General features: G+C 39.5%; 1 protein-coding gene across 1 annotated transcript in view; it reads left to right on the top strand.

Annotated features, from left to right (window-relative positions):
- The window catches only part of LOC137503227 (hypermethylated in cancer 2 protein-like), a 58,585-nt gene that overhangs the window by 8,869 nt on the left and 24,476 nt on the right, over nt 1-25,240 (top strand). The window contains exon 4 of the mRNA XM_068230767.1: nt 3,927-4,022. Within this exon, the coding sequence (XP_068086868.1) occupies nt 3,927-4,022 (96 nt within the window). The remainder of the gene's footprint in view (nt 1-3,926; nt 4,023-25,240) is intronic.

The following is a 25,240-nucleotide window of genomic DNA, read 5'->3' as shown; positions in this document are numbered from 1 at the left end:
TGAAAGATACATTCATTTTTTACTGTTACAGGATATTTTACTAGTTGATTCCAAATGAAACACTTTTGTTATCTTATTGATTATATTAATTATTGATTTCTAGGTAATACAGAAATTTGTTGATACAAGTTGCTGGTGATACGCTTGTTTACTGTGGGTGTTCGCTTAATATACTACACACATTGTAGCCATCTCGTGGCAAGTGACCTAATGTGGTCTGTGGTGTTACTTGTCCATTGTGACTTATAATATTTGTACCAGGAGGTGCACCTCAACCCCGCACATGTAAAAGAAGCGCCTTAAGGAACACTATCTGTCGAACAAAACTTGAAACCGCTAATGCATAAAGTTGGGACATTGATCAGAAGACCTCACTACTGAATAACTGAGTAATATGTTATTTTAAAGTTTCCTAAACTGACTGTATATCTTTGGTTTGTTTTGGTGTACATCAAAAAGTTTGTATTTTTATCCATAGATATCCCTACAAAAAGCGGAGGTAATGCACTCTGGTGCAAGATGGAATGATTAATGATTTAAAGAAGTTTTGGGTTTATAAATTTCCTCAACTAAATTGACTTTCATTTATTTTGATACTTCAATGATTTACAACACTTCCTTCTCATCCTGCCAGCTTTGAAGTTTGGCCAATCACAAATTTTCTGTATTTATTTTTCAGCCAATCATAAGCTTCTTGTAACTTTTTGAGTATCAAATAAAATGGGAGGATGTGGTCGGATTTAGCCCAGAGCCTTCTCGAACCCACCCCTTGGGTATAAAAGCCGCGGCCTTTTCTAATTACCTTGTGTTTATTGTTGTCAAATTTCTGAGTGTGTGTGTTAAGACAGGAGGAGGGGTGCCTAATTCTTTGGCAGGCAGAACGTCAGCCCAGGTAATGGCCACCAGTTTTCTATATCTGTAGCTGTCTCCTCAAACTCACAGCTGTTTTCACAAATGTAAACTTTCATTCTGCTAATGTAAAATTTCATACAGACTTCAACTGTAAATTGGGGATAGAGAGTGAGTTTCCCTCTCAAAATCCCTTTCAGTTTATCTTGAGGTGACTACGATTTTGTAACTTTTTTCTCCTGTAAATCACTCATTAACTTCTCTTTTGCGTCACCTCGGTTGTGTAGAATTTGTCTCTGCATCATCGGGCCACAAGCCCAAGTAGGGTTTCAAAACTTGGTTTTCAAGGAGCGCAAATTTACGACTGAATACATTTTGAATTTGGGCCAGTAATACAACCTGTTGTTCTTTTCCATGAAGGCCCAGTATTATGGGTACTAGATACCCCTGTGTAAAGGAATTGTAAATTGTAGGTTGTGCTTAGAGATGCCAGAAATTGTAAGGTTTTGTGTAAATTTTTCTTGAGTAGGCTGTAAAGAATTGGGAGCACAGTCTCCTTGGTTGAATTTAAAGAGCATGTAAACCCTTGTCTGATATTGGTACAGTTTTGGGTGGGGCCTTTGGAAGGCCGTATGTGTAACCTTTGGAGCAAGGTGCTCTTGAACTGTGTCTTGGGAGATATCTCTCATTATCTAACCAAACGCAACATTTATGAAGTTGTAAACTTGTAAATTGTAGCTGGAAGCTCAATACTTGTAATTTCCAACCCTTGGATTTCTATTCTTGTTTGCTATTTTGTACCTGACATTTTGTTCCTTGACTTAGAGAGGAATTTTGTTAAATTTGAGATCTGAAAAGAAATATAACCTTCGTTTTAAAGTTTAAATTAATCTTCGATATCGTATATAGACCCATTCAAGCTGACACCTTCTTTCACCTCTCTGCGTTCCACAGGTAATCTCACAACAATATTACTTAAACATGCAATAAATAAATAAGCCATACAAGAGTTACCTTGCCTTTCTGTTTCATACTTCGTAAGGGATAGTGTTTGTGAATAGGCCTTGTAAGTTTAACATTACTTACCTGAACATTCGTTGCATATATGAATTCATCATTACCAGGATGCACATTTGATCACTGTCATCGTCCACTTCATAGCATGAGTGTCATCTTCTTTCACTATAACTATGTTGCTGTGGGGTATTTCATTGCCCATTTATTGAGATATTCATTTCACCATCTCTTCCAGGAGTTCTGGGTTAGCTGCTGAAAATATAGCCATGTGGGCAATGTTGTGATCAGAGAGGAAGTATAATCATTATCAGAGAGTGTAGTAATTGGCTCTCCTATAAGGAAATGGGTTGTAGTTATGTAAGAAGTGTCAAAAAGTTGATCATTTAGCTTTGGTGAGAGGATGTATGTGTTTCAAGAATGGTCCTTTCTTTGTTGTTGAAGTGATAACAATCCATCACTTATCTGGGGCGTTAAATCAGACTCTTGACAGCTGCTTCCCAGATTCTACCAATGTGTGTTGTTGAAGGAGGGATGAATTGCCACGTCAGTCCCATGCCTGGAGTTGTGTGAAGAGTTGGTTTTCTGAGGGTTATTTTGCAGGAAGGCCTTGATTTCTGTAGCTGCTCCAAAGAAGTCTGTGCCATTATTGCTGTAAATGTTCAGGGTTGACCTCTATGAGAAATAAGTTGGTAAAGTGCGGAGAGAAATGTTGTTGTGATGAGATCAGGTATGTGTCTGTGTAGACAGCCTTGGTAGCTAGGCAGTCTGGTCTTGTTCGATTTCACACAATTTTTTTATTAGAACTGGGCCAGCACAGTCTATTCTAGTTTAAAGGAATGAGTATGTCGAGGTTAAAGGCACCATTTGTGTATTTCTCATTAATTATTCCTCTATGTAACACTTTGACTACAGTAATCAGGATCCTGATTTTTATACCCCAAGCATGAGATCACAGCTGATGATGCCCATGCAATGGGGGAAACATAAATGATTATGACACGATGTAACACCTGAGACATGTATGAGTGTGGCTTCTTTCCGTTCCCCTTTCTGAAGAGATTCTAAACTTGTCTCTCAGAGTGTTGAGTGCCAGGATGAAGTAGTCCGAGGTGTTCTGCCATCATAATTATATTTGTGAGGTGATACAGAATTTCTAATGTTTCCAGTCCACTAGTATTGGAGTATTGTGCGGTCATCCACTGACAAGAAGATGGCCTTCTTAATGTATGATTGGATAAATAGTCTTTATACGAGTTGTTAGTTTCCTGCACAATATTAATGTAATATTTGTGTACAGGGTTCAACTCCGATACAAACAGTGGACTTTAATTGCACTCCGTGGATTGTTTACAACAATCTCGGATAATTATATGTTACAAATCTCATGACTGGTCCATATTGAAATGTACATTAATTCAACAATGTTACAAAAGTTTATTGAAATCCACGTATTCAATATGCATTGGGGTCTTAAAATTAATATTTATATATTGTAATACTAATTTAAGGGGACATGTTTCGCCCATTGTTAGGGCATCATCAGCCACGATCTCATGCCTAACGGATTAAAATACGATCCTGATTACTGTAGTCAAAGTGTTACGTAGAGAACCGTGTGTTATATAAAGGAGGAAACTTGTAAGTTTACAAACGACAATTTACACAATTAAGACACGTTAAAAATATCTTTGGTGAGAGGATGTATGTGTCATAAGAGTGGTCCATTCTTTGTTGGTGAAGTGATAAGGATCCAGCACTCCTCTGAGGTGATATATCAGATTCTTGACAGCTGCTTTCCTGATTCCACCAAAGTGTGGTGCTCTCAGGAGGGGTGAAATGCCGTGTCAGTCCTATGCCTGCGGTTGTGTGGTGAGTTGGTTTTCTGAGGGTTGTTTTACAGAAAGTCCTTGATTTCTTTAGCTACTCCGAAGAAGTTTGTGCCATTATCGCTGTAAACTAACTGTAATACTGAAACTTAATGTGATAACATGCTCATTTGTTAGTGACTGTATTTGTAGATGTGTGTTATGAGCATACCTAATATATGTTATTTTCCACAGGAAAATTTTGAACATATATCAGAAGTGATAGCTCTGAAAGAAGAAGTTAAATCAGAGTTAACCGAGTCAGGTTCGATCCAGGAAAACTCTCTTGAGGTAATGTACATTATTGATAAGCCATAATCAGGTAATTGAAATGGTTAGAAAATGGCTCAACAGATATCAGTGTTTGACCCTTCATTTCATTGCACATGATTGATAGTCCTACAGAAAATATACTTTTTTATGAGATTGACTGTTTACTTACCTATTTTCACTTTTCCCTTGAGTTGTTCCATGATCTTGCGTTATGAATCATACAGCAGTTAGGATTATTCAATAGACCTCTACTCTCTATCATTTGAGAGCTGCTATCAATCCTACTAATATTTTTGAATTTGTAAATAGTTTCGAACACCAAGTAGCTGAAAGATACATTCATTTTTTACTGTTACAGGATATTTTACTAGTTGCTTCCAAATGAAACACCTTTGTTATCTTATTGATTATATTAATTATTGATTTCTAGATAATACAGTAATTTGTTGATACAAGTTGCTGGTGATACGCTCGTTTACTGTGGGTGTTCGCTTAGTATACTACACACATTGTAGCCATCTTGTGGCAAGTGACCTAATGTGGTCTGTGGTGTTACTTGTCCATTGTGACTGATAATTTTACTTAACCCTTTCACATACCATTTAACTGAACTTATTTATGCCTTGGTGTACCATTTATTTTCATTACTTTACATGATATTATCACCGACACTGAAGAAGCATGCTTTACTGCAAAATAATGAGAGGAAATATCCAAACTGCCGGGCTGAGTGGCTCAGACGGTTTAGGCGCTGGCCTTCTAACCCCAACTTGGCAGCTTCGATCCTGGCTCAGTCCGGTGGTATTTGAAGGTGCTCAAATACGACAGCCCTGTGTCGGTAGATTTACTGGCACGTAAAAGATCTCCTGCGGGACTAAATTCCGGCACCTCGGCATCTCCGAAGACCTTAAAAAGTAGTTAGTGGGACGTAAAGCAAATAACATTATTATTATTATTTGAAATATCCAAACTACTGTCAGATGTACTTTGTGAAGTCTTTATGAATATGGTAGATCATAAAACAGTCACATTAGTGCATCGCCTCCTTGCACCGGTGGCATTCAAATGAAGGTTCCTTCCTCAGACCCCGTGTCACACAGACTTTGCATCTCTGTGATGGGATAACCTTCTTCGTTGTTGGGGGTATTTTGGTCAGAAAGTGTCCCCAGTGACTCTCTTGAAGCCTTAGTGGTGTATCCCCAGGGCTTGGGTGCCTTATTTTGGATAGCCAGGCAGGTCTCACTTGCTAACAGCTGTTCGGCCAAATTGACCCGGAAGGTGGTAAAGCCTACTCGCTTCTTTTCAGGGTTGAGGAGGGGATGATTGATGTTGGAATTCAGAAGTGTCATGTCTAGCATGTAGAAGTATTTTTTTTGTATCCTTTTACATACTTCCTCATCAAGGGGAATGATGCGAGTCTCTGGTCATGGGATTCAACACCACCCTTTCCACAGTTGTAGTCAACAACAAGATTGGGTCTGTACTTCTTCTTGCCATCATACTTTACCACTTCAAGGTAATTTGGCCTTCTTTACATCCACAGATACAGGAAACCAGAGTTCCTTTCCAAATGACATTACCCCATTTATTTCCTCGGTAGCCGATACAAGACATTTAGTTGCATAAGCATTTACCTCATTGGTTAGATGTTCCCGAAAAGTCTGCTGTTAGAAATTCATTCACAACTTGTACTTCGTTCGGGCATTGTCCTAGGTGCCTGTGGAAAACACTATTTCACCACTTGCGATGCATGAATGCTTCTCTGGAGTATTACTTACGTGCTCCCAGTTTGATTCCCTATCTTGTAAAACATGATTAGGAGCCGCTGGTGCGGCATCAGTTGTAGGCCTAAAAGTGACATATTTCACGGCAAAACACCACTTTGTTCACCCCTACGAGCGCTGAAGTTTCTATCACATGAACTACTTTCACTACTTTCCATATCCACTAAATTCTTCGTCACTTATTTCTATATCAATGTCATTCTCTTCTAAAAATTCCCATATAATCGCTTCGTCACTCAACATGGAGGCAGCCATGATTTTGCTTACGATGGGGTTGCTAAGATACTGGTTATTCTTTCCACGGAATAAATGCACAGACGTGTTTATCGAATACATCAATGGAATAAAACAGTGCTTCCATCTGTCAAGAGGTTACCTAACTAATATCAAATCCTTCACAAAGGAAACCTGCTTGGAGTGGGTCCGGAAATAAACAGTACGCGCAGACGGAGCGATCCGTCTTTGTACCGGAGTGCAGTCGAGAGCCAGGACGGAGAGATCCTTCAAAGTACATCAAGTGGTTAAACATACAATGTGATAAATAAGCCATTCAAGAGGTATCTTGCTTTCCTGTTTCATACTTCATAAGAGATAGTGTTTGTGATAAGCCTTATAATTTCACCATTACTCACCTGAAAATTCGTTGCATGAATGAATTCGTCATTACCAGGATGCACATTTGATCACTGTCTTTGTCCACTTCATAGCATGAGTGTCATCTTCTTTCAGTATGACTATGTTGCTATGGGGTATTTCATTGCCCATTTATTGAGATATTCATTTCACCATCTCTTCCAGGAGTTCTGGGTTAGCTGCTGAAAATATAGCTATGTGGGCAAGGTTGTGATGAGAGGGGAAGTAAAATCAATATCAGGGAGTGTAGTAATATGCTCTTCTATAAGGAAATGGGATGTAGTTAGGTAAGAAGTGTCAAAAGGGTCATCATTTAGCTTTGGTGATAGGATGTGAGAGTATGTATAGTAAGAATGGTCCATTCTTTTTTGGTGAAGTGATAAGAATCCATCACTCATCTGAGGTGTTATATCAGAATCTTGACAGCTGCTTCCTAGATTCCACCAAAGTGTGATGCTGCACAAGGGATGAAATGCCACATCAGTCCCATGTCTGCAGTTGTGTGAAAAGATGGTTTCTGAGGGTGGTTTTGCAGAAAGGCCTTGATTTCTGTAGGTGCTCGGAAGAAGTTTGTGCTGTAATTACTCTAAATGTTCAGGGGTTGACCTCTCTGAGAACTAAGTCTATAAGGTGCAGAGAGAAATGTTGTGGTGAGATCAGATATCATGTCTATGTAGACAGCCTTGGTAGCTAGGCAGTTTGGTCTTGTTCTATTTCACACAATTTTTCATTCGAATTTGGCCAGCGGTTCTAAGGCATGGGTAATTCTGGGTTAGAGGCACCATTGTGTATTACACGTTAATTGTTCTGAGGTATCTGCATTCATCATAGAACACTTAAGACATGTATCAGTGAGGCTTCTTTCTGTCCCCTTTGCTGATGAGATCCTAAGAGAGTTGAGTGTCAGGATGAAATAGTCAAAGGTGTTCCGCCATCATAATTATATTTGTGAGATGATACAGAATTTCTAAATTTTTTACTCCACTAATATTGGAGTCTCCCGCCAACAAGAAGATCGCCTTCTAGTTTCCTGCACAATATTAATATAATATTTGTGTACAGGGTTCAATTCCGATACAAATAGTGGACTTTAATTTCACTCCATGGGTTGTTTACAACAATCTCAGATAATTATATGTTACAAATCTCATGACTGGTCCGTATTGAAATGTAAATTAATTCAACAATGTTAAAAAAAGTTTATTGAAATCCACGTATTCAATATGCATTGGGGTCTTAAAATTAAGATTTATATATTGTAATACTAATTTAAGGGGACATGTTCCGCCCATTGTTTGGGCATCATCAGCCATGATCTCATGCCTAATGGATTATAATCAGGATCCTGATTACTCTAGTCAAGGTGTTACATAGAGGAATGTGTGTTTATAAAAATGAGGAAACTTGTAAGTTCACAAACAACAATTTACACAATTAAGACACGTTAAAAAAATCTTTGGTGAGAGGATGTATGTGTTATAAGAGTGGTACCTTCTTTGTTGGTGAAGCAATAAGAATCCATCACTCTTCTCAGGTGATATATCAGACTCTTGACAGCTGCTTCCCAGATTCCACCAATGTGTGGTGCTGCAGGAGGGATGAAATGCCATGTCAGTCCCATGCCTGCATTTGTGTGAAGAGTTGGTTTTCTGAGGGTTGTTTTGCAGAAAGGCCTTGATTTCTTTTGCTGCTTCAAAGAAGATTGTGCCATTATCACTGTAAATGTTCAGCCTACAGCCTGCAGCGCATAAGCTCAATGTTCCGCCCATCTTCTCTCTTCCACCACACCCCCTTCCATCAATTACACACAGATACAATACAAGAAGTGCAACTGTCATTGGTTCTGATGCTGCAAAGGCAACTACTTCCCACCAGAAAGGTCGATGGGGTGAGTAATTCTATACACAGCATTTTTCGTCAAATTTTACCCTTTTTGCTCTAATCTTAAAAACCCTTTAGCCTCCTCTCGTTACAGATTCTTCACCACACATCCCACAATATTCAATTTCAACAATGAAGCTGTAGACAACTTCTAGCACAAGCATCCCCATTTGACTAATATGACAAGAGGAGGCTATCACATCAGCTAATAAAGACACACACGGCAACACACAGTCGTGAACCTTTTTTCACGTTTTCAACAAAAATAAGAAGACTGTGGCATCACCAAACAAATACGGGATTAACAGGGTGTCCACCCGTATGGAATACTGGTAACCCGGGAATGTCAGAGAATTCCAGAAATAGTGGGAAAACCAGGAAATTCAGAAAAAAATCTTGAAATTCGTTCTTCTGCCAGATAAAATGGACATATCCTATTTGTCCGTTAATAGAAGCATATTTTTCAATTTTTGTAAGATTAATCTTGGGCATGTCTTTTATGCCAGGAATAAATTGTAATGAAACCTGAGTAAACATTAACAAAACCAAGTGTGATCGCGAATATGAAGTAACTGATATCTTCAATAGCTATATGAATAGCATATAGCAAGCAGTAGCGACTATGTTCGATCGAATTTTCAATGTTTTGATCTGCTTACTATTGTATATTCTGTGTTGAGGAATGGTGAGGCTTATATTGCGTTCTCAGTTTTCTAATCGCTTAAATGTATGGCTTCCACAGCAAAGTATGCATATAGACAAAATTCCACTACCCAACAAATTACTGTTTGTTTACTACGTAATGACGTGTGCGATAGTCACTACCTCATAAAATGTAAAAAGAGAAAAGACACTGACTCAATGCATGAAGGTGTGAAATTCGCTTAAACTTAATACTCCTTCGAGTGCTCATTATTATTATGATTATTATTATTATTACAATTATTAAATGTGCTGATGTAGGTAAACCTTGTGTAAATGTGACCAGCAATGTGACACTGTTCGAGTCGCGCCATGTTGAGTTTCTAACCTATCTGATGAAATGGTTGGTGACGGACGTCAGTGAGTGAGGCTCCACAGTAATCAAGTGATTTGAAGGTGTTGTACTTCAGTGGAAGTGATAGAAACTTGCGCAACTGTTATGTTTGTATTTACGAATCGATATACCCTTATTTTTTGTCGGTGTTGATCTTTTTCTTCCAAATTTGCAATGTAAAGAAAATGGGGAAACGATGGAGTTGGAAGCCCAGCCACTACCAGTGCTGCCAGCGTAGACTGCCTCGTGAAGTGTGTGCTGGATGATTTCAATAACTCGGACAGCTTCTTGGAAAAAAATTGTGCAGGCCATTTCGACCCGCATGACACAACTGGTTGTAAAAGAATTTGAAAAGTTTTCAAATTTTAATATCGAAGCATTTTCAGATTTAACTGAAGAACATGGTAACAAGGAGGCAGAAATCTGCAAACTGAAGGAGGATATGGATGCCAAGTGCAATTCATTGGAGCAGTACAGAAGGAGAAGTAATGTAAGAAATTACGGCATCCCTGAATGTTCGAACGGAAACTGTGATGGACTAGTGCTCAACGTGTGCAAAGTAGTAGGTGCAGATGTTAGACTTAATGACATTGATAGGTGTCACAGAGTAGGACCTTGATTACCAGAGAAAACAAGGCGTATCCTAGTGATATTTGTGTCTTATCGGTCAGAGCAGGATGTCTTCACTAGGAAAACGAAACTGAAAGGCTTATCCACAACAATCCATGAAGATTTTACGGCTATCAGAATGTCCATCTTGAAGACAGCAATCCAGTGTTTTGTTCTTACAAACACTTGGACTGACTCAGGAGACATCGTAATCAAGAAGGCAGACAGGGTGGAATTAAGAGTGTGCCAGTTAAAGTAACTTCCTATGGCATAAGCTTCTGTTGCAGTGCTGCCTTATCACTTGACAATGTGAGTCAACTCCCATCCTTTACCGTAAGTCGCAGCTGAGAAGCTAGCTTTTTAAATTTTTTTCAAGTAACCTTATCTATCTATCTAGGTATCTTTCATCTATCTACGTATCTATCCATTTACCAAATTGATTTATCTATTTATCTAAATATCTATTCGCTTATCTGTTTTCTTATCCTACCACCTGTCCATCCACTTACTCTTTAATAAAATTTTCCTATCTGGATCTAATTTAAGTCGGGCCTCTGTATTACGTCTACATAGATCTAACATCAACACTACATAGAGTAAGCTCCTACTTGAGTATTCTGTACGCCTAATCGGCTGTTGCACGTTATCACTATTATTATTATTGTTATTATTATTATTATTGTTATTATTATTATTATTGTTATTTATATTATTATTATTATTATAACTCACAATTTAATTATCTAAAATACATAAATTGCTGACCGTTCTTAGGATGTAGTCGCATGCTGTTTTCTAGTTAGTTTCATTTTAGCAGTTGGTAATGCATACCACAAACAGCCGTAATCCCTTTGACCATAGCAGTACTTGCCTTGTCACACTTCCCCTTCCCCACCCATCCCTTCAAACTGTCTACCTGCTAGTCCATTGACCCAAACTCCACCCCTTGAACCTACAACACACATTCTCTAGTCAGCCCTAAATAGACATAAAAGCGCACTTGACATGTCACCTTAATGCCGAGAGTTTAGTTTCTCAAACTTGTATAGATGAAATAAAAGCGATTTTCATACCACTGTCCTTTGATATAATCTTATGCAGTGAATGTTGTTTGAAAGTCCAATATCAGGCTAAGAATCTGGAATTACCTGCCTACTGCCTATCAATTGCGGGAGAAATATGGCTTAACCTTGGTATATCTGAAATAAATCGAACGCATGCGTTATGTACCTTTTGGAACTTGATGGAAAGTGAGGCGTTCAGGTTACTGTATACTACGTCACAGTAGTCGAATATTGGCATTACTTTGGATAAGCAATTTTCTTACATTTTGGGGGAGTAAATCTCTGAGGTTTTTAAGGGAATGTGAGGAAAAAACACTCGCTGACATATACCTGTTATATGATCGTTCCAACTAAGGTTTTTATCCATTATCATCCCTAAGTGTTTAACTGTGTCTTTGAATTGTAACTGAGTGCCTCTTAATGTTACTGAGTGGGTATGGATGTCTGTAAGTTGTGCGTGGATTTTTTGGGTAGCTAAAAGAATACACTGCGATTTTTGGGCATTGATTTTTAGTGCATGGTCATCGGTCCACCTACATATTCTTCCTAGGTCGTCGTTCATATTATTTATTGCAGTCGGTAAGTCACAATGATGTGCATGTGTATATATCTGTATGTTGTCTGCGTACTGTAACCTGTGCTGGCATTGTAGCCCTAATTCTTATCAAGTTCCGCGTTGTTCCGACAACAATGTATGTATAACCGTCGCGCTGTACTTCCTCTCAATTTGCGTCATGTTGTATTACTAATTGAATATGTTGTTGTCCGTGCTATCTTTCCTCTTAAATGCTACTAATTAACTATATGAAATCGGGGACGAATATACAGATCAAGCACGGTGGTTGCATGCCAATGTTTAGTCAGCATCTCAGGGTAAAACATCCATATATATCCGATAATACTATCTACCTTCGTAAGTTCCATTGAAGAGGGTGAATTTGTTCAATAAGTTACTCATTTTCCCCCAAAATCCTATTGTAAAATCAATATGAGCCTCTAAATATATCATAACTCCGAAATACCAGTCTATATATTATCTTATAACTAATCTTCCTATCTCTACCTTGGAACATAAACGCTTAAATAATCTTAAAACTAATTTATTAGCATGCTAATACTACAAATAATAAAATAATATCAATCTCTGGTAATAGAAGAAAATAAACTCAAATGTAACACATTATCATTCTTGACAAATCAAATTTTTGAATTAATACAATTAAAATTGGGTAGGTTTCATTAATTCATTTGGGCATTAATTATTATTTTGTTGTGTGACCACATTTCATGATTTGATTTCATCATGGGGATAAATAAGGTTTATTCTTTATTAAAGGAAGGAGTGTTCTTTCTTTCCATTAAGGGCTATTTGCAGTCTTCTTTAGGATTGGTTTGGAAATACGTATTGACTTGTTTGTGGCATGAGATAAGTAACTCCTTTCCAACTATGGCTTCAAAATGCCATCGTAAGTAATTAAAAGAAATTAATCCTAACCATATTAATATCAACTCCAACATCCTTATATTTTAAAAAATATGTGCCTAAATAAAATCAAAAATTTTCATTTACGAGTGCCATATCCATGTTCATCAATCGTCATAACCTGCTAGCGTCGTACAGATCAATTAAATACTATGTGCATATTCAATTAAAACGAATCCTTTTACTGCCTACCGATGTGCCACGTTTAGGTTAAAACGTACTCCAATATTATATATTCACTATGTGAGACAAATATATTGCTAGGCGACCATATCTCTTTCCCATATGTGCTTCAAAACACATGTAAATTACGATCAACCTATCTCAATATTTGATTTAAGTTCAACCAATCGACCATGCTATGCTATACTTAATATTCACGTATCTAGGCCTTAATTCCATTGCTTGCCTCATTTTCAATCATAACATAACCGTAGCTAGGCCATAAATTCGTGCCTATGTCATTCAATCATTCTTTACCCAATAACTATTCAACATTTCAAAAACACCAACAACATATTATTATCGCATCTAATTACTGCGATTCCTCCGCATACAATCAATATCTTTACTCAACTTCCCCATATTTAATACTACGTCGCAGTAAAACACTTCTTTTACCTCAGTATCTATTCATAACACTGCAAGCTGCTAGTTTATTCCAATTTTTCGGAAGTATGAACGATATTGGCCTTGTTAGTCGATCTGGTCGTTGGGTAACCTAGGCTTCTTACTATACACTTAACTTTCTTATCTTAGCCTCGCCTAGTTTGATATACGACGTTCTCTTAGGCATATAGGTTCAAAAACATCATCATTCACTTCCCGATACTGCTCACATTAACCTAAGATCAACTTATGAGCACGGCAGTATATTACTATACATACATAACACATATCTGTGGTTATTTTCTCTGGCATATGCCTTAGAATTCACATATTGGCACAAACAAGTTATATTTTGGCACTTCAGCACTTCTACAATTATACTACACTAAATGAAGTAATTTGATAGTTAAATTTCTTGAAAATGTTACTTATCTCAAGCCATTTTTATGTCCGATGTTGGTTTCTTCTTCCTTCTCATGGCATCTCAGAACATCTAGCCTCGTGCTGGATTACGCCATACTGGATCTCTCTAAGTCGCCGGGCCTGAGCTTACGATGATCTGGTCAGCCTTCCTCCATTTCGAGTCCAAATTCCATGTAACGAAAAGACATTGTTAATTTCACAGAATACATCTTAGTTTTTCGTATACAAAACTCTACCAAGTACATTGACTAATTGTATTCATGCTTCTTATTCTTTAAGGATAATGCTCAGAGTTAATTATATCTTTATAAATTGGTTCTTTCTTGGTGAAATAAATTGCCTAAACAATGTTATTTGAATCTTGTAGATGGATTATTCGTATCATTTGAGAAAATCTGGCCGCTTATTAAGGTACTATTGGCCTTATTTATGAATGCCTTAATCCGACACCTCTTCTTCAGCACAGTACTTGGAGTGTATTATACGTGCTTCCCTGCCGTTTTTATAAAGTAGTTTTCAATAGTGTGTTATATGATTCTTCCCGCGTACGGATTCTAGTACGGTTCTCTCGATTATAATAGTTGTCCTTCTGGTTAGGTAATCAGAATTTTATAGCACGTTTCTGGTGTAATCTTTCTTTTTTTTTGCCAAAGTAGATAAGAATAGGACGCTTTAAATTTTTTTTACGTACAATTGTTCAATTTTCCTAGTTTCCTTTCCTTCTCGCCGGGCAATGCCTCTTAATTGCGATCAAATTGTCATAAAAAGTTACTGCGTGCATTCTTGACGCTTGAAGCTGACCTGCGCCATTTTTCATCCGATCTATCTTCATGTCAATTGACGTCAATTGTAACGTAATGGTACAGTACACATATTATTGACAATGTTTAATTACTTGTGTTATTCCTGAAGGTTGTGGGTTTTGATTCCTTTAGCTGTTATGTTAGTTTCTTTCCCAGGCGGCCTGGTGATTTTTTTTATTTGCTCGCTTCTCTAATGTTAGTTACCAAGTGATGTAAACCATCAGGCAATTACACGTCTCCAGGGTTCAAATCTGTAGCCTAGAGCTCAATGCGCGAACAATAAACTTTGTACTCCCTGTCTTACTAAATAAGTTACTTCGGAGTCTAGTCAACTTGCTCGTACCGCCAATGTTCTTTTGCTGAGATGTGCATACTAGGCTAATTGCAAAAACAATGAACTTTGTATTTCATATCACAGCAAATATTTCGAAGTCTAATCAGAATGTTCTTGGAATCTGTCTTTTTTTTTTTTGCTAAGACGCACATATGTCACGATCTCACTTAGTACATAATTTGTTGCATTCTCTTTCCACATTCAATTGACATAGTTTGTGCTAATCGTTCACACCTAGTCTTTAGTGAAAGAAAAGCCCGTCATCGATTCTGGGTCGGGTTGAGGACTTTTAATATTTTTTCTTCTTGTGAACTCAAGACTTTAAGTTCTGATTCGAAGTTAGCTCCAGGTTTGAGAACCCAATTCAGCGATTGTTTTCTTTGTTCAGAATTAAGAGTTTTAATTTTTGGTGTTAGATATTTGAATAGCACTTCAGCTTTGGGTCCAAGCGAGCTCAATGTTCAAATCCTGGTTCTGTAGGTGATTTTTTCCTCTGAATCTTGTAAGGCTAAAGCTAGGTGTTTTAGTGAAACACATAAGCTGTTAATGTACAGTCATTTAGTTAGCATGCGTGTTTCTTTCCCAAGTAAATGATTCCCGGGTTCGAATCCTAGTCGGGTCAGCGAATTTTTCATTCCTTGTAGCTGAAAGGTTCGGTGTTTTAGATTCAACACACAATCATTTAGTTACTATGGTAGTCAGCAATCCAAGGGAAAGATTGCTGAGTTATATTCCCAGTCGGTGAGGGGATTTTTAATTTCTCTCAGCTCAAACGTTAGGTGTTTTGAATTAAATGGACACTTTCAGTGTGCAGTCATTTACTTAGCAGGATACTCAGCAGTCCAAAGGGATGAGCTCTGCGTTCAGTTCCCGGTCACATATAGTGCGAACATATTTTTCCAGTTCTGAACACTTATATTTTAATCCCTTGAGTGATATCAACAGTATTATAAGCTACTATAAGCCTCCAGAATGCAAATCTCTGAGCTCGAATTGTTACAATAAGAAAATTGGGGTTCCAAGCACTAAATACCAACAGCACATTACGCATCAGCCTACATGCTAGCATCTTTGACTCTGCAGTCGCTCAGTTCAAGGAGCTTGAGGTAGCTATATAAAGGTATGTCCCTAAGAATAATGCACATGCATTAAACCTTTTACCATCTCTGTAGTCCCATACCACCATCTTGTTCCACGTTCAGCTCTTGAGTCCTAGACTGTAGCTCATTCCCTTTCGCCCTTTAGTTTTAGCCCTATTGCCATTTTGTTCTTTAGCCATTTAACACTTTTGCACATTTGTCCTTTGCCATGTTGATCTGTATCATTTTTGCGCTTTTGGCCTTTTGCAGTCACTCAGTTCCATGATCTGATGTCACCTTTGAGCGTTATGCCCCTACGAATATAGCACACCTATTAAGCTTTACACCATCTCCCTTGTCCTATTAAAATAATGTGAATGGCCGTCATCCATTTCCAACCTCAGCTCCTAACATCCATGGACCATATCTCATCTTGTCTAGCTAAGTTAAGCCTGGGATCGAATCTCAAACTCGAGTCTATAACGCCCTTGCAAGGTTAAACCGGGCAACAAATCCATGCCTGATAGATTCAGCCAGTACTCTTGGACATCAAACTTGTCTGTAAAGCTAATGACGTTGTAAGGTTAAGCCTAGGGTTGAATCCAGGGCCTACGATGTTAGGCCCCGAGTCGAACCCGTGCTCGTTAGGTTAAGCTTGCACTCTTGGCCAAGTCCTACTTTCAAATCCCCCCCCCCCCAATTTATGGTCATGTGGGGTTAATCATTTTATTTAGGCATAATTTTGACATTACGTATCTTCATCATTTATTGAAAACTTTAACTTCATGAACATTCGAGAACTTATGTCACTCTCACTATAAGAATCATGATCGATTAACTAGAAGAACGATCACTTTAGGGCAGTGCGAAGATTTGTTAATCTATCTTCACTCATTATAGAAGACAGACTAATAATGGTTTAAAATTTGCAATTAATTAGTTACGTTTTTTAATTAGACAAGCTTGGGGTTGTTGAGTGAGCACAGAGAGTGATTATTATTTTAAACTGCGGTTGTCGATTCATGTGCTCTGCAATATACTCTCCATAATGCAGTATTCGTTGCTACTTCCTCACAGAGCTCGATAGCTGCAGTCGCTTAAGTGCGGCCAGTATCCAGTATTCGGGAGATAGTAAGTTCGAACCCCACTGTCGGCAGCCCTGAAAATCGTTTTCCCTCATTTCCCATTTTCACACCCGGCAAATTCTGGGGCTGTACCTCAATTAAGGCCACGGCCGCTTCCTTCCCACTGCTAGCCCTTTCCTGTCCTATCGTCGCCATAAGACCTATCTGTGTCGGTGCGACGTAAGGTAACTAGCAAAAAACAAATAATAATAAAAGCTATTTCCTCAGTGATCATAAATATGTGCTATGGTACCATTCTGTCACTTGACAAGGCTAGGCTATTTGCATTTAGCACTATCTGCCTTCATAAATAGAGCACCCAATGTCATTAAGGCCTATTATTAACACTCAATCATTTACATCCACTTTCATTACTTTCAACATAACTTATTTTTATATCATACGTTTAGTCCTTAATATACAATACATGAATAACATTTAGGTGACAATTTATACTTCATTGATGAAATTATGTAAGATGAGGTGTCATATTCTATAAACATTGGGGAATAAATACATCATATCCATCCCAATTCGTCTTTTAGGTTCTAAGTGTAACAAATTGGTCTATGATTTTTAACACTTGATTGCTAGTGCACTACACTGTTAATGAAATTCAAATAATTGAAGACTTACAATATCAACGCATTTTATCTGATAGAACTACATTCATGTTCATAAAAAACAGAACACCATGAAAGACTAGAACAGGAAGTTCTTATTCACAAGACGTGTTCATTAGTATGTTCTGCTGAAACGAGTAGCGTTTCAGTCACCCAGAATCGGCATATGTCCCGTTGCCTAGTAGGCACTGGGTCCTCCAAAGGCACTGACAATTTATTCCATGTGTGATGGCATCTACATGTATAAGGCGCGAATGGCGCCCTGGGGTATATCCATTCATGCTTTATTCACTTCGTTCCACAGTTCATCTGTGGTGGCTGGCATTGTGTCACAGCGAAGCACCCGTCCTTTCACCATACCCCACACATTTTCAATTGGCGACAAGTCCAATGATCAGGTGGGCCAGGGCAACAGTCTGACCTTCTGTGACAAGAAGAAAGCACGTGTTCGTGCAGCGATATGTGGTGTCTGGGGCGTCGTGCAGAAAGGGTATGTCATTTACGTAGGTCAAACTGGTAACAGTGACCTGGACACGCACCAACTGTGATTTGTAGTTGTACCCAATAGCACTCCACACCATAATGCCTTGAGTTGGCGGTGTATGTCTTTTGTGAATGCAGTCAGTGTGATGTCTCTCCACCAGTCTGCGGCAAACGAAAATGCGGCCAACGTTTTCAAACAGACAGAACCTGGATTCGTCTGAAAATACTGACTGCCGCCATTCCTGTCCCCAGAGACGTCACTCCATACACCATTGCAGTCTGGCATATTTATGCACATTAGTCAAAGGTAGGGGGAGAGGTGGACGATGCGCCGTTAACCCAGATCATAATAAACTTGGACGGACTCTCACTCCTGAAAGTACGATATGTTACACTGTTCCACTGTTGCGCCAGAACCGAGGAGGATGAATATCTGTGATCTGTGTTGCAATGCTATTCCGATTAGGTTTCGATCTTCTTGGGGTTGGGGGAGGGTTGTGGGCGGTGCGACCAGACACATCTGGTCGTGTTCTATAGCCTCCTGTGAACGTTCTGTACACACCATTTGCACAGCCGACACACTTCTTCGTACGCGAGCTACAATTTCCCAGATATATGTATATCACGTTCTCTCATGCTTCTTTCAAAATCACTCATCTGACAGTACTTTTCTTGCATACATCTGCGAGGCATCCTGCACATATGCTCAAGTCACACTGATCCAGTACCTTCGGTTTACAGCGACAATGAGAGCCGCAGGTACAGTTTACCAGCCAATGGTGGTGCACAGATGTATCGATGAGGACCTTGTACCTGATATTCGACATGGTTCAAATGCTAATCATTTCTTCAGAACATACTAGTCCACATGTCTTGTGAATATGAACTTCCTATCTCTAGTCTTTCAAGCTGTTATGTATTTTAAGGACATGAGTGTATTTCAGTCACACACAAAATTTACCAACACCAATAAGTAGATGAGAAGCGGTAAGGATCTGTAACAACACAAAATGATCCATAATATTATTACAAGAAAGAAGTCCTTCTGAAAAGGAAATTAATATTTTAAAAATGTATTTAAATTTTTATGATGGAAGTTGATTCAGTTGGTTCTTGTTTGTGGGTTACTGTAGTCACGTCCTAGTTCGTGAACCATGGGCAACGGCTGAGTGGCCTAGTAAGTGGTCCTGAGAGTCGGGATACCAGTTGCTATGGAATGGGAGTGGGGATCTCGGACATATTCTGAGTCGTGGCCCTCCTTGTGCTCAGGCGGCTAGGACTATACAATTCACCGGTGGTCCATAACCCGTTAGAGGAGAGATCCTCACTTGGACTATTTGCAAGTAGGGCAGCATCCTGCTTCATGAATTTACCGAGCTCAGAACACTTTAAGCAAGCCTCGGACCTTTGGGAGTAATGGAGTCCCACTCCCATTTGACAGGCGAGGGACTCCTTGGAAACAACTTGGCGAACGAAATGGAATTCGATGGGGATCTATCAATATTAATGGGGCTTATGGAAGAAAGAAGGTAGAACTGGCTGAGTTAGCAAAGAGGATGCATCTGTATGTGCTAGGAGTAAGTGATATTCGGGTAAGGGGAGATAAGGAGGAGGAGATAGGAGATTATAAAGTGTACTTGACGGGTGTTAGAAAGGGAAGGGCAGAGTCTGGGGTAGGGCTCTTTATCAGGAATACCATTGCACGCAACATAGTTTCGGTTAGGCACGTAAATGTGCGAATGATGTGGTTAGATTTGTCAGTGGGAGGAATTAGGACAAGAATTGTGTCCGTGTATTCACCATGTGAGGGTGCAGATGAGGATGAAGTTGACAAGTTTTATGAAGCATTGAGTGACATCGTGGTCAGGGTCAACAGCAAGGATAGAATATTGCTAATGGGCGATTTCAATGCGAGAGTTGGGAATAGAACTGAAGGATACGAAAGGGTGATTGGTAAATGTGGGGAACATGTGGAAGTTAATGGGAATGGGAAGCGTTTGCTGGACTTCTGTGCTAGTATGGGTTTAGCTGTTATGAATACATTCTTCAAGCATAAGGCTATTCACCGCTACACATGGGAGGCTAGGGGTACCAGATCTATAATGGACTATATCTTAACAGACTTCAAATTCAGGAAATCTTTTAGAAATGTACGAGTTTTTCGGGGATTTTTCGATGATACAGACCACTATCTCATCTGTAGTGAACTAAGTATCTCTACGCCTAGGGTAGAGAAAGTGAAATCTGTCTGCGAACAAATAAGGGTAGAAAATCTCCAGGACGAGGAAATTAGACAGAAGTACATGGATATGATTAGTGAGAAGTTTCGAACAGTAGACAGTAAGCAAGTTCAGGATATAGAAAGTGAATGGGTGGCATATAGGGATGCTGTAGTAGAAACAGCAAGGGAATGCCTAAGAACAACTGTGTGTAAAGATGGGAAAAGGCGAACATCTTGGTGGAATGATGAAGTGAGAGCAGCCTGTAAACGTAAAAAGAAGACTTATCAGAAATGGCTCCAAACAAGGGCCGAGGCCGACAGGGATGGGTACGTAGATGAAAGAAACAGAGCAAAACAAATAGTTGTTGAATCCAAAAAGAAGTCATGGGAAGATTTTGGTAATAACCTGGAAAGGCTAGGTCAAGCAGCAGGGAAACGTTTCTGGACAGTAATAAAGAATCTTAAAAGGGAGGGAAAAAGGAAATGAACTGTGTTTTGGGTAATTCAGGTGAACTCATAATAGATCCCTGGGAATCACTGGAGAGGTGGAGGGAATATTTTGAACATCTTCTCAATGTAAAAGGAAATCATCATGGTGGTGTTGCGAACAGCCAAGCTCATGGGGAGGAGGAAAATGATGTTGGTGAAATTATGCTTGAGGAAGTGGAAAGGATAATAAATAAACTCCATTGTCATAAGGCAGCAGGAATAGATGAAATTAGACCTGAAATGGTGAAGTATAGTGGGAAGGCAGGGGTGAAATGGCTTCATAGAGTAGTAAAATTAGCGTGGAGTGTTAGTAAGGTACCTTCAGATTGGACAAAAGCAGTAATTGCACCTATCTATAAGCAAGGGAACAGGAAGTATTGCAATAACTATCGAGGTATCTCATTGATTAGTATACCAGGCCAAGTATTCACTGGCATCTTGGATGGGAGGGTGCGATCAGTCGTTGAGAGGAAGTTGGATGAAAACCAGTGTGGTTTCAGACCACAGAGAGGCTGTCAGGATCAGATATTCAGTATGCGCCAGGTAATTGAAAAATGCTACGAGAGGAATAGGCAGTTGTGTTTATGTTTCGTAGATCTAGTGAAAGCATATGACAGGGTACCGAGGGAAAAGATGTTCGCTATACTGGGGGACTATGGAATTAAAGGTAGATTATTAAAATCAATCAAAGGCGTTTATGTTGACAATATTGGGCTTCAGTGAGAATTGATGGTAGAATGAGTTCTTGGTTCAGGGTACTTACAGGAATTAGACAAGGCTGTAATCTTTCACCTTTGCTGTTTGTAGTTTACATGGATCATATGCGGAAAGGTATAAAATGGCAGGGAGGGATTCAGTTAGGTGGAAATGTAGTAAGCAGTTTGGCCTATGCTGACGACTTGGTCTTAATGGCAGACTGTGCCGAAAGCCTGCAGTCTAACATCTTGGAACTTGAAAATAGGTGCAATGAATATGGTATGAAGATTAGCCTCTCGAAAACTAAATTGATGTCAGTAGGTAAGAAATTCAACAGAATTGAATGTCAGATTGGTGATACAAAGCTAGAACAGGTTGATAATTTCAAGTATTTAGGTTGTGTGTTTTCCCAGGATGGTAATATAGTACGTGAGATTGAATCAGGGTGTAGTAAAGCTAATGCAGTGAGCTTGCAGTTGCGATCAGCAGTATTCTGTAAGAAGGAAGTCAGCTCCTAGACGAAACTATCTTTACATTGGTCTGTTTTCAGACCAACTTTGCTTTACGGGAGCGAAAGCTGGGTGGAAACAGGATATCTTATTCATAAGTTAGAACTAACAGACATGAAAGTAGCAAGAGTGATTGCTGGTACAAACAGGTGGGAACAATGGCAGGAGGGAACTCGGAATGAGGAGATACAGGCTAATTTAGGAATGAACTCGATGGATGAAGCTGTACGCATAAACCGGCTTCAGTGGTGGGGTCATGTGAGGCGAATGGAGGAGGATAGGTTACCTCGGGGAATAATGGACTCTGTTATGGAGGGTAAGAGAAGTAGAGGGAGAACAAGACGACGATGGTTAGACTCTGTTTCTAACGATTTAAAGATAAGAGGTATAGAACTAAATGAGGCCACAGCACTAGTTGCAAATCGAGGATTGTGGCGACGTTTAGTAAATTCTCAGAGGCTTGCAGACTGAACGCTGAAAGGCATAACAGTCTATAATGATAATGTATGTATGTATGTTGATTCAGTCCTTGCTGGCAAAGTCTCATGATGGGTCCCTTACCACCCTTTAGGTTGTGGTGGCATCACCCCTTTTAGTAGCACATTCTGGAAGGAATATCCTTTGCATGGTGCACCGTGATGGATGTAGAGATTTCTGTTGCAAACAACATGATGATTCCCCTTGTTCCTTGCCTTGCAGGCTTCCTTTAACACTAGGCTTGTTCACACACATACACACACACGCGCGCACACACACACACACACACACACACACACACACACAGAGACAGAAACTAAAACAGCACATTAATATGTGCTCCAACCCTGCCTATTTAAATGTCAGTCGACACTTAACTTGCGGGTTCAGATGATTTAAGCATACCCCACGTGTTCCTGAATTAATATTGTAGTGGTTATGTCTTGCAGAAGACGCAATAAAGTGTTCTCTTTGCAAGACATAACAGCTAATAAACGTCTCTTGGCGTAGAATAACTTGTAGGATTGTAGTGGGAAAGCGAAGCGAAGTTGTGCTCTAAAGTAGACCTGTATGAAAGCAGTAGACTAAGAGCTGAGTAAGTTGAGCGTCGATTACACACTGCCTTTATCATTTCTCAGCCTAGAACGTGTGATGAGTTGGAAACCAGTCATTAAATTTCTTCACGTCTCCTTTAAAAATCATGGTTCGAAACTGGTCTTTTGAAGAGTTCTGAAAACTTGCTGGGCACTGCTAGCCTTGAAAATGTTAGCTATTTATATCTGTCGCATGCAAAGCTACTGACCTGTACGAGAAAAGGAACGGATCGCCACGCGGGCATGCAGCTATGAGCTTAAAGGCAACTTGCTCTAAGGTTTTTGCGGCAGTCCCAATGTTAACTGTAATTATGCCATATTCGGATACAATATGTTTATGATATAGATGTTGATTCCCATAGGGAATCTGAAATATTTGTCCTGAATGAGCAAATTTATAATACCAATATAAATGGTCCGTTATTGGACATTATAAATTTTCCAGCTAGCTCATTCTTGGTTGCCAGCGTTTCGCCCTCGTGTGCTAGGGTGGGCTCATCAGTTGGTACCTAGCACACCTACCAATACGCTGGCTAGTGCACACCGTGGAGGCCACCGCGTAGGCTAACTGGAGCCACCGGCAGTGCCAATGCACTAAGAGACTTTGTCTCATCACTAAAAATTGATGCCTGCTTGGCCATCAGATGATATAGATGTTGATTCCCATAGGGAATCTGAAATATTTGTCCTGAATGAGCAAATTTATAATACCAATATAAATGGTCCGTTATTGGACATTATAAATTTTTTCCAGCTAGCTCATTCTTGGTTGCCAGCGTTTCGCCCTCGTGTGCTAGGGTGGGCTCATCAGTTGGTACCTAGCACACCTACCAATACGCTGGCTAGTGCACACCGTGGAGGCCACCGCGTAGGCTAACTGGAGCCACCGGCAGTGCCAATGCACTAAGAGACTTTGTCTCATCACTAAAAATTGATGCCTGCTTGGCCATCAGATGATATAGATGTTGATTCCCATAGGGAATCTGAAATATTTGTCCTGAATGAGCAAATTTATAATACCAATATAAATGGTCCGTTATTGGACATTATAAATTTTCCAGCTAGCTCATTCTTGGTTGCCAGCGTTTCGCCCTCGTGTGCTAGGGTGGGCTCATCAGTTGGTACCTAGCACACCTACCAATACGCTGGCTAGTGCATTTATAGTCCATTTATATTGGTATTATAAATTTGCTCATTCAGGACAAATATTTCAGATTCCCTATGGGAATCAACATCTATATCATCTGATGGCCAAGCAGGCATCAATTTTTAGTGATGAGACAAAGTCTCTTAGTGCATTGGCACTGCCGGTGGCTCCAGTTAGCCTACGCGGTGGCCTCCACGGTGTGCACTAGCCAGCGTATTGGTAGGTGTGCTAGGTACCAACTGATGAGCCCACCCTAGCACACGAGGGCGAAACGCTGGCAACCAAGAATGAGCTAGCTGGAAAATTTATAATGTCCAATAACGGACCATTTATATTGGTATTATAAATTTGCTCATTCAGGACAAATATTTCAGATTCCCTATGGGAATCAACATCTATATCATCTGATGGCCAAGCAGGCATCAATTTTTAGTGATGAGACAAAGTCTCTTAGTGCATTGGCACTGCCGGTGGCTCCAGTTAGCCTACGCGGTGGCCTCCACGGTGTGCACTAGCCAGCGTATTGGTAGGTGTGCTAGGTACCAACTGATGAGCCCACCCTAGCACACGAGGGCGAAACGCTGGCAACCAAGAATGAGCTAGCTGGAAAAAATTTATAATGTCCAATAACGGACCATTTATATTGGTATTATAAATTTGCTCATTCAGGACAAATATTTCAGATTCCCTATGGGAATCAACATCTATATCATCTGATGGCCAAGCAGGCATCAATTTTTAGTGATGAGACAAAGTCTCTTAGTGCATTGGCACTGCCGGTGGCTCCAGTTAGCCTACGCGGTGGCCTCCACGGTGTGCACTAGCCAGCGTATTGGTAGGTGTGCTAGGTACCAACTGATGAGCCCACCCTAGCACACGAGGGCGAAACGCTGGCAACCAAGAATGAGCTAGCTGGAAAATTTATAATGTCCAATAACGGACCATTTATATTGGTATTACAATATGTTGTAGACGAAGAATTCCTTTCCACAGTATATACTACTGTATAAATTATACAGAAGTATTAAAAGTGTATTATTTTGATATTTTGATGCGTTGATATTTTGTTGAAATCCTATGTGTGATGTGATAATTGCATTTTTGGATTCAATTGTTGTGTAGAACTTTAAAGTGAA

This window comes from Anabrus simplex, chromosome X (genome assembly GCF_040414725.1).
Source record: "Anabrus simplex isolate iqAnaSimp1 chromosome X, ASM4041472v1, whole genome shotgun sequence".
Classification (NCBI taxonomy): Eukaryota; Metazoa; Arthropoda; class Insecta; order Orthoptera; family Tettigoniidae; genus Anabrus; species Anabrus simplex.
The sequence above is the reverse complement of the archived record's forward strand: the minus strand, read 5'-3'. Positions and strand labels throughout refer to the sequence as shown.